Source organism: Patiria miniata, unplaced genomic scaffold (assembly GCF_015706575.1).
Source record: "Patiria miniata isolate m_02_andy unplaced genomic scaffold, ASM1570657v1 HiC_scaffold_22, whole genome shotgun sequence".
NCBI classification, from domain to species: domain Eukaryota; kingdom Metazoa; phylum Echinodermata; class Asteroidea; order Valvatida; family Asterinidae; genus Patiria; species Patiria miniata.
This window is the reverse complement of record NW_024037061.1, coordinates 7,325,926-7,338,158: the sequence shown is the minus strand read 5'-3', so window position 1 is coordinate 7,338,158 and position 12,233 is coordinate 7,325,926. Positions and strand designations below refer to the sequence as shown.

Genomic DNA, 12,233 nt, shown 5'->3' with positions numbered 1-12,233 from the left:
TGATAGGGTGGGAGTGCCTAAATAATCATTTTAAGAACCTCAGGAATTTGAAAAATGCTAAAACGACTACAAAATTTGTCAACTTTGTCTGGGTTTTGTGGGAGCTGGTCATTTTAAAAAAATAATAGAAACAGTAATGAAGCAAAACTATTCAATTAAAATTCCAGACTCGAACCAGCCAGCAGACCATGGATGAGCCAGCAAGTGGTAGTGCCTCTGCACTGGTAAGGACGAGCTCGAGGTCGTTGGTTCGAGCCCACCCGAGTAAGCACGTAAGCTTTCCTATAAACACGTTGGTGAAATACACCGAGCAGGGTTTCGTAACGATGCGTTTCTCCGACGCGAACAAAAATCATGCAAAAGTATTTTGGGATAGCCATGTTCCAATAAACAAAAACCCAATCAGTAGAAAGTAATTTGAACTTTACCTGATATTTCCCTTGTTGGTAGCATACAGCAGATGCTTACATACTGCCTCCAGCATGCCTCGTGTATTACGCACGTTACGAGCATCGAACAACTACAGAAATGATTGAAAACATCGACCAAAAAATCATTTCATACAATTGATTTCTGAAGTTCAAATGTCCCTGCTTTTTTGGTGTGGCACCCTGAAAAATGAAGTCTCTAATTATTTCGCATTCGTTTCATATCAGACATTATACAAAAATCGGCTCACTAGTTTCTCAATACCACCAGAATTATTTTTTATCAAACTTTGAGCGTTCCTCATAATTCAAAAATAAAAATTAAAAGGGAATTTATTTTAAACCGAGAACAATACAAAAGTACAGTGTAGGTATGTTTCCATTCTGTGTTTCTTCTTAAGTTTTCGTAAAAAAAACTAGGTTTCTTTCATAATTCGTCAGCAGGGGGAATTTTCAGGATAACACAAATATACAACATTTAAGAATTTATATTCAGCATGCAAAAATATATTTGAAAATAAAATGCAATTTGTCTATAGTAATTAAAAGTTATTCACTGTTAAAATGGGATAGCGAACGAAAAATTCCTCTAAAGTTTAATATCGATAATGAATTATATATTCTGAATTATTTGAGTACCGACAATAAGTCAGGGGGTCTTTGTGAATTAGAGGTGCAAAACCTATATAAAATGAGTGTATAGGCCTGAGAAGAGTTGCAGACAGCTATGGAAGAATCTAGGATTTGCTTGTTAAAATAAAACAGCCAAATGGAATATGTAAGAAGAAAATACGGGAATATAACCATCGTAAAAGAGCTATTTTCATGATTTCTTTTGTTTCTTTGCCTTTGTTGGGGTGTTTTGTTTTTTGTTTTGTTTTTGTTTGTTTTGGTGGGGGTTTTTTTTGGGGGGGGGTTTGGGGGGGGTTGTGGGGAGGGGGCGAACCTGTAGTTTTGACCATTGGATACGACCGATGCATCGTGGTGCGTTACGCCAAGCTAACTTGGCTCCATACGACAGCTCGGCCTCCGTAAGACGGTAAGTCCCTGTAGTCTCAATACACGCCGTAACTTCTGCTAACCGTGTCGCATGAGCATCGGTATTCGCTCTGAAACATAAAATGATGAAAAGGAGTAACGATACGAATCCACACTACACACAGGCGGATGCAGAGCAAATTAAAAGGGGCTGGCCGACCAGCATCTCCCCCCCCCCCCTTTTTTTTTAATGTCCCCATCCCCATGCCAGATCCATGTTGATGTCACAAATTTCCGTAAGTAAATTAAAACTGTGGTATTGCAATCGAAACTCATGACCAACAGTATCCACGGCATCAACGGCATCACCACTGACATCACCGTCAACGGCAGGAAGCTGGACACTGACCAAAGCTTCAAGTACCTGGGAGCTGTTGTGAGTGATCAAGGGTCGAAACCAGAAATATGCTCCAGGATCGTGCAGACAACGGCAGCGCTGACAAAATTGAAGCCCATTTGGAATGACAGGAACATCAAGCTCAGCTCAAAAATCAGACTGATGCGCTCGTTGGTCATCTCCGTCTTCCTCTACGCCTGTGAGACGTGGACTCTAAGAGCCGACTTAGAGAAGAGAATACAGACCACAGAAATGAGATGCTACAGAAAGATTCTTGGCATCTCCTACAAAGATCACATCACCAACAAGGAGGTACGGACCAGAATCAGGCAAGTCATTGGATCCTACGAAGATCTCCTGACCACTGTGAAAAAGCGCAAACTGAAGTGGTATGGGCACATTTCACGATCATCAGGACTTGCTAAGACGATCCTGCAAGGCACTGTACAAGGAGGAAGAAAGAGAGGCAAGCAGAGAAAGAGGTGGGAGGACAACATCTCGGAGTGGACAGGCCTGACGCTGAGTGACTCCCTGAGAAAGTCTGAGGATCGAGAGGGATGGAGGAAGCTGGTTGACAAGTCTTCAAGGGGTGCCCCCACGGTCATCAAAACAAGTAGTTCAGCTGTGAAAATATACATTTCCTTTTGCTACGTCACAACCAAACAAAACAGTACCCGTAATTGCAAGCGGTAATCTGCATACATCACCCGCATGTTACTAAAATAATACACTAAAAAAAACCAACACAATAAATGTATACAAGGCAATTTTTTAATTATTTGTCTTCACCTGTTGATGTGAACGTAGTACTGCTCGATAAACTCCGTTGCTTGTTTGAGTACTTCAGTTGTGGGTCTCGGGAGTGAACCCGTCCGATTGGATGGGGCGAGAATCGAACCTCGGCACCGTCTATCAGAGCAGGGAGCCTCACACTAATGATGGGGTTAAACACAAACCAACATTTTAGTACATTTTGTATACATTGTATATATTGTATTCATTGTACTTACCTTCAGCACTTCACTTCGGGGAATTGAAAATTGGCAATTTAAAGTTACTTTTGTTGTGGGGTTTTGTATACCACGTATAGGAATCGTGACACACCCAGGCAAAGGTGGATCAATGGCAAGCCCGCGGGAACGAGGGGTGCTGTGGGTGCAGCAGCATCCCCAACTATTTGGAATTTATTATGCTTGCCAGTATTTTTTTCATTCGATCTTCAATAGGGGCAACTGTTCATACCTTTCCCCTGAAGGTTTTTCTTTTCATTTAAAAGTTTCATTGATGTTGCAAGCATTCTGTACTCAACATTTACAAATAGCAAGGTTAATTGAAACCAGTCATGCTTTACGCCAATTCCAGTGTAGTTTCGTTTTAATCTGATTCAGCACCCCCTACTAAAAACCTATTCATGTTTTACCCTCTGCAAGTTTTTCCTCATGAAAACTCTGTAGACCGATAAATTATTGCCTCTAACATGTCTAACCACAAACCTCTGACACCATGTTCTAAAGACGGCAGGACTCAAGTGTAGCATTCACTGAAAGACATTTATTAACAGCCCGTAATAACATCATACAATATGGATACGGTGGCCGCGTAATGCCACTCCATAACACCATCTACCGATCATAAACATAAAGATACATTTGTTCTTTTAGTCTTTTAAATTTGCCATTCCCTGTTTCAAACAAAATACTGCAAATATATCCAGAGCCACATCGTTTGGTGAGTTAGAACTATGTGAATATTTTTATGAACAGAAATTCACCCGCTTCCAGTGGAACCATTTGTTTTAACTTAAACCAAAAAAAACACATTCTTTCGGGTTTTATAAGTTTCAGCATACTTCAGTATATTTCAATGCAATGTGAATTGAATAGAACTTGAAAAGCGCATTTGTAATGTCAAAAAAAATTGGGGGGGGGGTTACAACAACTAATAGTATTGCATTGCCAACGTGACTTTTTTGGCAATTATTCCTTACCAACGTTATTGGACCTTGTCAGCACACAAATTGACCATTTGTGGACATCTTTTAGAGATGCCTTACAAGCAGCAATGAACCAGCATATTCCATCTAAGTTGAGTTCATCTAGACTTAGTCAACCTTGGATCACTAGTGCAACTAAGATAGAAATCCGCAAAAATACAACGCCTCTATATAATAAGAAAGCTCGCAAAAGTAACAGCAGAGTAAACTGGGACAAGTTCAAGCTACTGAGACGTCGCACTGACCGAAAGATCCGGAAACAGTACAAGACTTACGTAAAGGATGTCACAGGAGCCAGTCTACAATCCAAAAATCCTAAGCCATTCTGGAATTTCATCAAGAGCACGAGACAAGAAGTGTTTCTGCTTTGAATGTCGCTGGGTGAACCATCTCTAGTGCAAAGGGAAAGGCTGAGGTCCTGAACAAACAGTTTTGTTCCATCTTTACACAGTAAGATCTGACTAACATCCCTGATACCGGTCACAGCTCAGTTCCAGACTTGCTTTCTCTGATCATCACAACACCTGGAGTCGAGAAACTGCTCCAGAATCTCAAGGTAAACAAGGCATCCGGGCCGGATAATATCCCTGCCAGAGTCTTAAAGGAGTGCTCGGAATCAATCACCCCAATACTTCAGAAGATTTTTCAGAAGTCAATAGACAGTGGGATGCTGCCTAAGGATTGGCTGAGTGCAAAAGTTTCACCAATTTTTTAAAAAGGTGACACAACCAGCCCTGCTAACTATCGTCCGGTTTCCTTGACCTGATATCTCTTGGTCCAAACACATCAGCCAGGTTACTTCTGGAGCAAATACGATTCTTGGCCTTCTGAAAAGAGACTGAGATGCTATGACGAAAAGACCAAGCCACTGCCTACAAGACACTTGTTCGACCCAAATTAGAGTACTGCAGCAATGGACCCACACAAACAGACCAACAAACAAACAATTGAAAAAATTCAACGCAGAGTAGCACGCTTTGTCCCCAACGATAACAGACGTGAAACCAGTGTCACCCAGCTTCTTCAACAACTTGAGTGGGAACGACTTGATGTTAGACGTTTGAAATCTCGTCTAACCATCATCTTCAAAGAACTGAACCATCTAGCTCCATATGGACCACCTCAAGTTCACAATTGAATTGAATTGAATTGAACTTGACTTTATTTCATCTCATAATTTACATGAGTACAAGGTGATAGGCAGATAATAAATACAATTAATAGAGATGCGGAATCCATAAAAAAAAAGCTTAGCTTGTGGGTATGGACCCCGATAATTAGCATGATTATACATACAAATGGATTATAAACACAACAAACATGAGAGAAACAAGACAATGGGGATGGAAGGCAAAAACCGGAATAAATGGAAATAAATTACAATAATGTGTAGGTAAAAATGATGATAGAACAAAATCATTTACATAATCAAGAAGAACAGCTCTGATCAGTAGCTAAACAAAGGAGGATAAAACCCAAAACAGACAATCCAGAAATAACCATCCAAATACCTTTAAAAGAATAACAGTTAACAAAGATTGCTACAAGTTCTCACTCTACCCATACACCATACCGGAATGGAATCGTCCACCAGCTGACATGAAAGACACGACTGACTTGAAGTACTTCTAAACCAGACTTGATGCCACGGACATAGAGGACCTGACCCAGAAAGCTCACTTTAAAATTTAGAAAGCCTGCCGCATGCATGACGTACTGTATGTTTAGAAGGCCCCTCCAGACGTTTTCATACAGTTAAATTTCTGAAGGTTCTGAAGGTTCACAAAACTTTTCCATTTCCAGTAAATGTATTTAGTGAAAGCCATCGCATCAACTGTCACTTCAGGCTTAGGCCCGGTGTCTATAGTTCGTCAGCCAGGCGAGGGCCATTAATTATTCCTCTTCCAGAAAGTTCTCGACTCAAAGGGAATGGTATCCGGGTTCAAAAGGAACCGTTGAGTTGGCTGTGCCGCAGTCTCTTTGATTTAGTGAAAGCCAACGCATCAACCGTCACTTCACGCTTAGGCCCGGCGACGCGTCTATAGTTCGTCAGCCAGGCGAGGGCCATTAATTATTCCTCTTCCAGATAGTTTCCCGACTCAAAGGGAATGTTTTCCGGGTTCAAGAGGAACCGTTGAGTTGGCTGTGCGGCAGTCTCTTTGATCTTGCACTCCAGCCCAGTGCACTACAAAAGCCGTGACTTGCAGCTCCTCACCAAGTACCACTGTCTAGACATCACAATAAAGTTCTAAAAATCCCTAGATTAGGCCAAAAAACAAAAAAGTCCACGGTTTCTGGTATGCGCGCGCGTCGCCGTAGCCATGCGCGTCGGCAAAATGAAATTTTTTTGTCAATGAAAGATGATGTTTCCAAACCACCAAACTCACTGGTTTGACTGGAATCCTGCTGCTGCACAATTTTAATGTGTTTTTAGATTGGGTCGAGAATAAGCTTTATGTGGCCTCTCTGGACTCCCATATATTTGCACTAAGTTTAGTCGGGCACCATTTGCAGTCATCAGCCGACATTTGAGGCAAAAAAAATCAGGAAAAAAAAAAAAAAAAAAAGCTGCGTCGCCACACCACTTTTTGGGCAAGCTCCATACCAGAAATCGGAGACTTTTTTTTGGCCTAACTGCTGATTTTTTGTCCTAAGAACAAACAGATCCTTTTTAAGTACCAAACTTATCAGATTTGTATTTGCAGCAACGCGTAGTAATGTCAAAACCAGACGGATCGCGCCATTCTTCGTAAAAAAAAAAAAAAAAATTTATGGACGGATCCATGTACATCTTCAGGGGTGTTTATTTTTTTTTTCAGGGTTTTACATTGTTTCTCGAATAAATTCTTTACGAAAATTGTATGATGACGTTGAAGAACTCATTTTAAAACAATGAAATGTTTTGGGCTTCGTGAAAAGTATAATTTGTAATTTACAAGCGCATGGAAATAATGGCAAATTGTTCGTACTAAAACACACCCCTGTGTCGCACAACACAGCAAAAAGCTGCACTTCTTTTTCATAGAGAATGCATCGTACGTACATAAGTATGGTGTACTATAAAGGACACCTATCTGTTATCGTGCCTGTGAGCAGGTCCATCGTGCCTGTGAGCAGGTCCATCGTGCCTGTGAGCAGGTCCATCGTGCCTGTGAGCAGGTCCATCGTGCCTGTGAGCAGGCCCATCGTGCCTGTGAGCAGGCCCATCGTGCCTGTGAGCAGGTCCGTCGTGCCTGTGAGCAGGTCCATCGTGCCTGTGAGCAGGTCCGTCGTGCCTGTGAGCAGGTCCATCGTGCCTGTGAGCAGGTCCATCGTGCCTGTGAGCAGGTCCATCGTGCCCGTGAGCAGGTCCATCGTGCCCGTGAGCAGGTCCATCGTGCCCGTGAGCAGGTCCATCGTGCCCGTGAGCAGGTCCATCGTGCCTGTGAGCAGGCCCATCGTGCCTGTGAGCAGGTCCGTCGTGCCTGTGAGCAGGTCCGTCGTGCCTGTGAGCAGGCCCATCGTGCCTGTGAGCAGGTCCATCGTTCCTGTGAGCAGGTCCATCGTGCCTGTGAGCAGGTCCATCGTGCCTGTGAGCAGGTCCATCGTTCCTGTGAGCAGAGCGTCGTGCCTGTGAGCAGGTCCATCATGCCTGTGAGCAAGTCCATCGTACCTGTGAGCAGAGCGTCGTGCCTGTGAGCAGGCCCAACTATAGTTAGGACTGGAGTTGCGCCGGATGCTTCATGCTAATTGATAGATCTTGTTGGATTAAATGTTCCGCGGCGCTGGCACCGTGTATTCGTCGTGCATGCATGCCGCAAGGCTGGCCGGTCACGTGGTACTGCCTAGTTGGATGAGTTGTCCGGCTGCTGGGTTTTATTGTCCAGCAACATTTTGCAAAATTCAAAGATTGCCATGGCCGGCCAACTATAGATGGGCCCCACCCATAGCTAATGTCAAAGGTCCCAAGTAAAGTCGGACATGTAACAGAGCTGTAGGGAATGTTTTATAGTCGTACATCAATGTAAACTATAGTTGGGACCGCCAAATAAAAATATTGCGGTGGCCCAACTACAGATGGTCCCCACCCATAGATAATTTCATTGGTCCCAAGTAAAGTCAGATGTGTATTAGAGTTGTACGGAATGTTTTATGATCGTTCAACAATGTACACTATAGTTGGGACCGCAAAATAAAAAGATTGGGGTGGCCCAACTATAGATTTGCCCCATCAATAGCTAATTTCAGTGGTCCCCAGTAAAGTCAGATGTGTATCAGAGCTGTAGGGAACGTTTTATAGTTGTACATCAATGTAAACTTTAGTTGGGACACCGCAAAATAAAAAGATCGGAGTGGCCCAACTATAGATGGGCCAGCCCAACAGTGGAACTTACAGTTGGGACCTTCCCAACTATAGATGGGACAGGCCCAACTATAGTTGGGCCAGCCCAACTGTGGAACTACAGTTGGGACAGGCCCAACTATAGTTGGGACAGGCCCAACTATAGTTGGGACAGGCCCAACTATAGTTGGGACCGATGCGATAGTTGGGGCGTAACAGACCTGCTCACACTCACAGGCACGATGGACCTGCTCACAGGCACGACACTCTGCTCACAGGCACGATGGACCTGCTCACAGGCACGATGGACCTGCTCACAGGCACGGTGGACCTGCTCACAGGCACGATGGACCTGCTCACAGGCACGACGCTCTCTGCTCAAAGGCACGATGAACCTGCTCACAGGCACGATGGACCCGCTCACAGGCACGATGGACCTGCTCACAGGCACGATGGACCCGCTCACAGGCACGATGGACCCGCTCACAGGCACGATGGGCCTGCTCACAGGCACGACGGACCTGCTCACAGGCACGATGGGCCTGCTCACAGGCACGATGGACCTGCTCACAGGCACGATGGACCTGCTCACAGGCACGATGGACCTGCTCACAGGCACGATAACATAGGTGTCCTTATAATACACTAGTCCGAGTAACTTGGACCCAACTTATCGCCTTTTTTAACATTTGGACATGGTCTGGCGACAGACCATGTCCAAATGTTAAAAAAGGCGATAAGTGTAACTTGGACTCAACTTATCGCCTTTTTTAACATTTGGACATGGTCTGGCGACAGACCATGTCCAAATGTTATAAGTTGGGTCCAAGTTACTCGGACTAATAATACACCATACATAAGTATTCATACATATCCATGTACATGCAGGGGCAGTTCACAATTATCAACATTTTCACAAGTGTACAAAGAGTAGGGCCTACACTTTTCAAGAACCCCCCCCCCCCCCTCCCCCCTTAAAGTGTACGAAAAAAAAATGATTTTTTTTTTCACACAAGTGTATATTTAGACACTTGCATGTGATTTAAAGGGTTTTTGTATTTTGGGTATATCAAGTTTTTGACCAATGATAAGAATTAAAGAACCCCTATTCAGTGTGAATGAAGTATTATAATTTACCTGTATAAGTTTCAGCTTCATACAAGGTAAGTCGTCAGGTCGGATTCTTGTGGACAATACATCCTAGTCGAATGAGGAATTTCAACAATTGATCCAAGTCAACAGCGCGGCTAGAATATTTATTGTCCGCCATTGCCAGTGCCGGTGTTGTTCAACAGGTGTAGCGTGAATATCCGACTTCATGAAATATGGGCTCATTGGTAGTAGTGCGCACGCGTGAGTACGATACTATGCTATTTTTACTTTAGGATCGTTTGGGGAGAGTGACCTGTCACGTGCGAGGGATTAACCAATAAAATATAAGATATAATCATCATGATTGTTATCACATTTCTTCATTCCTTGTGTGAATCACTGTAATTTGTTACTGTTACGTCTATGATATTTATTTATTTACCTTCCTCTTCGTGTTATACCCATGGGCGTCGCCAGGATTTTTTCTAGAGGGGGGCAAAAAAAAAATATTGTGCCAAAAATGCTTGCATTTCTCAACATATTCTCGATTTATCAGTTTTAGAGGGGGGAAGGGACATGTTGCCCCCCCCCCCCCCCCCCCCACTCATTAAATTTACACCACTTTGTCTTCGCGCCTCTTTTTCTTTTCTTTTTTCTCTTTTTTTTTTTTTTTTTTTTTTTTTTTTTTTTGCTTTTCCAGGGGGGGGGGGCAAGTGCCCCCCCTTGCCCCCTCCTCGCTACGCCCATGGTTATACCTTATTCCTTGTATGTATTGTATTCGATTATTTTGCCCTCGGACTTCACTAGTTCACGTTGTACAGTGTATGTTGGTCCATGTTTTTCGTTATTAAGTTTGATTGTTGTTTGATGTAGTATGCCTATTAAATTTCCCTGTAGTGTTTGCTGTAACCCCGTGAAAAACAACCAAAATAGTATTTATTGTGATTGTTGTACTCTTTGGACTCACCTGAAATGTACTAGTCTCGATCTTATTGATCACTTTAATTTAGCCCAGGATGATGGAAATTGGTTTTGTCCCCAGTGTCTCAGCACTGCCCTCCCATTCAATTGGCTTGATTCTCATGAATTTGATTCAGTGATCACTGACTTGAATTCAAGTACAAATTATTCAATGAGCTTTGAGACCTTGATCGACCTTGATCTTGATTCACTTGATAATTTTATTAGTCATTTTAATCATGACCCTACAGATAATTTCTCACTTTTGCATCTAAATATTCTAAGTTTAACTAAACACATTGATCAACTTAAGACTTTACTCCATCCCTTAAATCATAATTTTTCTGTTATTGGATTGACTGAAACCTGGTTAAACGAAAGATCATGTATGAATCAATATAATATACCTGGTTATTCGTTAATATGCAAAAACAGAGACGCTAGGATTGGTGGTGGGGTTGCAATGTACTTATCCACAGATTTACACTATATTCCCAGATCGGATTTGAATGATATAGGTAATGATTCTTTTGAATGTATATTTGCTGAGATTATTACTTCATGCAATACCAAGAACATAATTATCGGAGTTGTTTACAAAGCCCCGAATGACAACGCTGAAAACTTCTTAACATGTTCTCAAACCTTATTTAACCAACTTACTAATGCAAATAAACACTTATTACCGGTGACTTTAATCTAAATTTACTTAGTTCAGACAATAGTAGACAACCGCAAGAATTTCTGGATATAATTTACTCTTCTTCTTACTTACCATTAATCCACAAACCCACTAGGGTAACAACCACATCTGCCACACTCATTGACAACATCTTTTCAAACATCTTACCCCAACCAAAATCTGGAATTATTATCACTGATTTGTCTGATCATTTTCCAATATTTACATCTTTTCCATTTAAACTAAAACGCTTTAACCCCCAGCATATAACGACTCGTGATTATTCAAGTGAAAATCTTGCTAACTTTAAACATGAACTTTCCTCATGTGATTGGAGTTTAGTTTTAAATGCCAGGGAAGCGAATTCAGCCTTCAACAATTTTATAGATATTTTTAATGGTGGTTTAGACAAACATATAACTTCTAAACCGTATAAATCTAAATCATCTAAATTAACTCCTAAGTGCCCTTGGATCACTGTCAGTTTATGCAAATCAATGTGCCACAAGAATAAGCTTTATCGTAGATACATTGCCAGTCCCTCCAATTTTAATCGTTCCAGGTACGTACGCTATAAGAACATACTTACTAACGTTCTTCGTATTGCTAAGCACAACTATTATAATAAACAGTTTCAAAAAGTTAAAGGTCATATTAAAAACACATGGAAAATTATCAATAGTGCAATTCATAATAAGCAGCAATCCAAAATAAATACCATTCATATTGATGGTGCTAACGTCAATAATCCTCAGTTTATTGCCGACCACTTTAACAATTACTTCATAAACATCGGGAAAAACCTTTATAGTGTAATTTATTCTAGTGGCCTGAACTTTACTGATTACTTATCAAATCCAAACTCTAACTCTATTTTTTTATCTCCTGGTACAGAAGAAGAAATAGTTGATATTGTAAGTAATTTGCCCAACAAAACAAGTGCCGGCTTTGATCTAATTAGCAGTACATTGATTAAACAAGTGATTCTGGCAATCTCCTGTCCTCCGACCTTCATTATCAACTTTTCTATTTCAACTGGTGTTGTGCCTGAGAAAGTGAAGATTGCCAGAATCACTCCCATTTTTAAAAGTGGCAATCCTACAATGGCAAGTAATTATCGACAAATTTCAGTTCTTTCTTCATTTTCTAAGATTATTGAACGTGTTGTTTATAAACGTACCATAGAATTCTTTGACAAACACTGTATAATTTCGGATAATCAATATGGATTTCGAGCACAACATTCCACTACACATGCTATTATTAAATTAATTGACAAAATAATAACAACTGGTTTAGACGCATCCTTTGCTACAATTGGTATCTTTCTGGACCTGTCCAAGGCCTTCGACACGGTTGATCATGACATCCTTTTATCTAAA

The 12,233-nt window shown here is 41.6% G+C and overlaps 1 protein-coding gene across 3 annotated transcripts in view; it reads right to left on the bottom strand.

The window, feature by feature from the left end:
• The window catches only part of LOC119730355 (nitric oxide synthase, brain-like), a 42,885-nt gene that overhangs the window by 16,329 nt on the left and 14,323 nt on the right, over positions 1-12,233 (bottom strand). For 2 of the 3 annotated variants that reach the window (XM_038203206.1, XM_038203207.1), the window contains exons 2-4: positions 2,593-2,735; positions 1,375-1,537; positions 429-520 (exon numbers count right to left, since the gene is read on the bottom strand). In XM_038203206.1, coding sequence (XP_038059134.1) covers positions 429-520; positions 1,375-1,537; positions 2,593-2,735 — 398 coding nt within the window. Of the gene's footprint in view, positions 1-428; positions 521-1,374; positions 1,538-2,592; positions 2,736-9,254; positions 9,426-12,233 lie in introns of those variants that run through there. The other variant, XM_038203208.1, reaches the window with a different exon arrangement.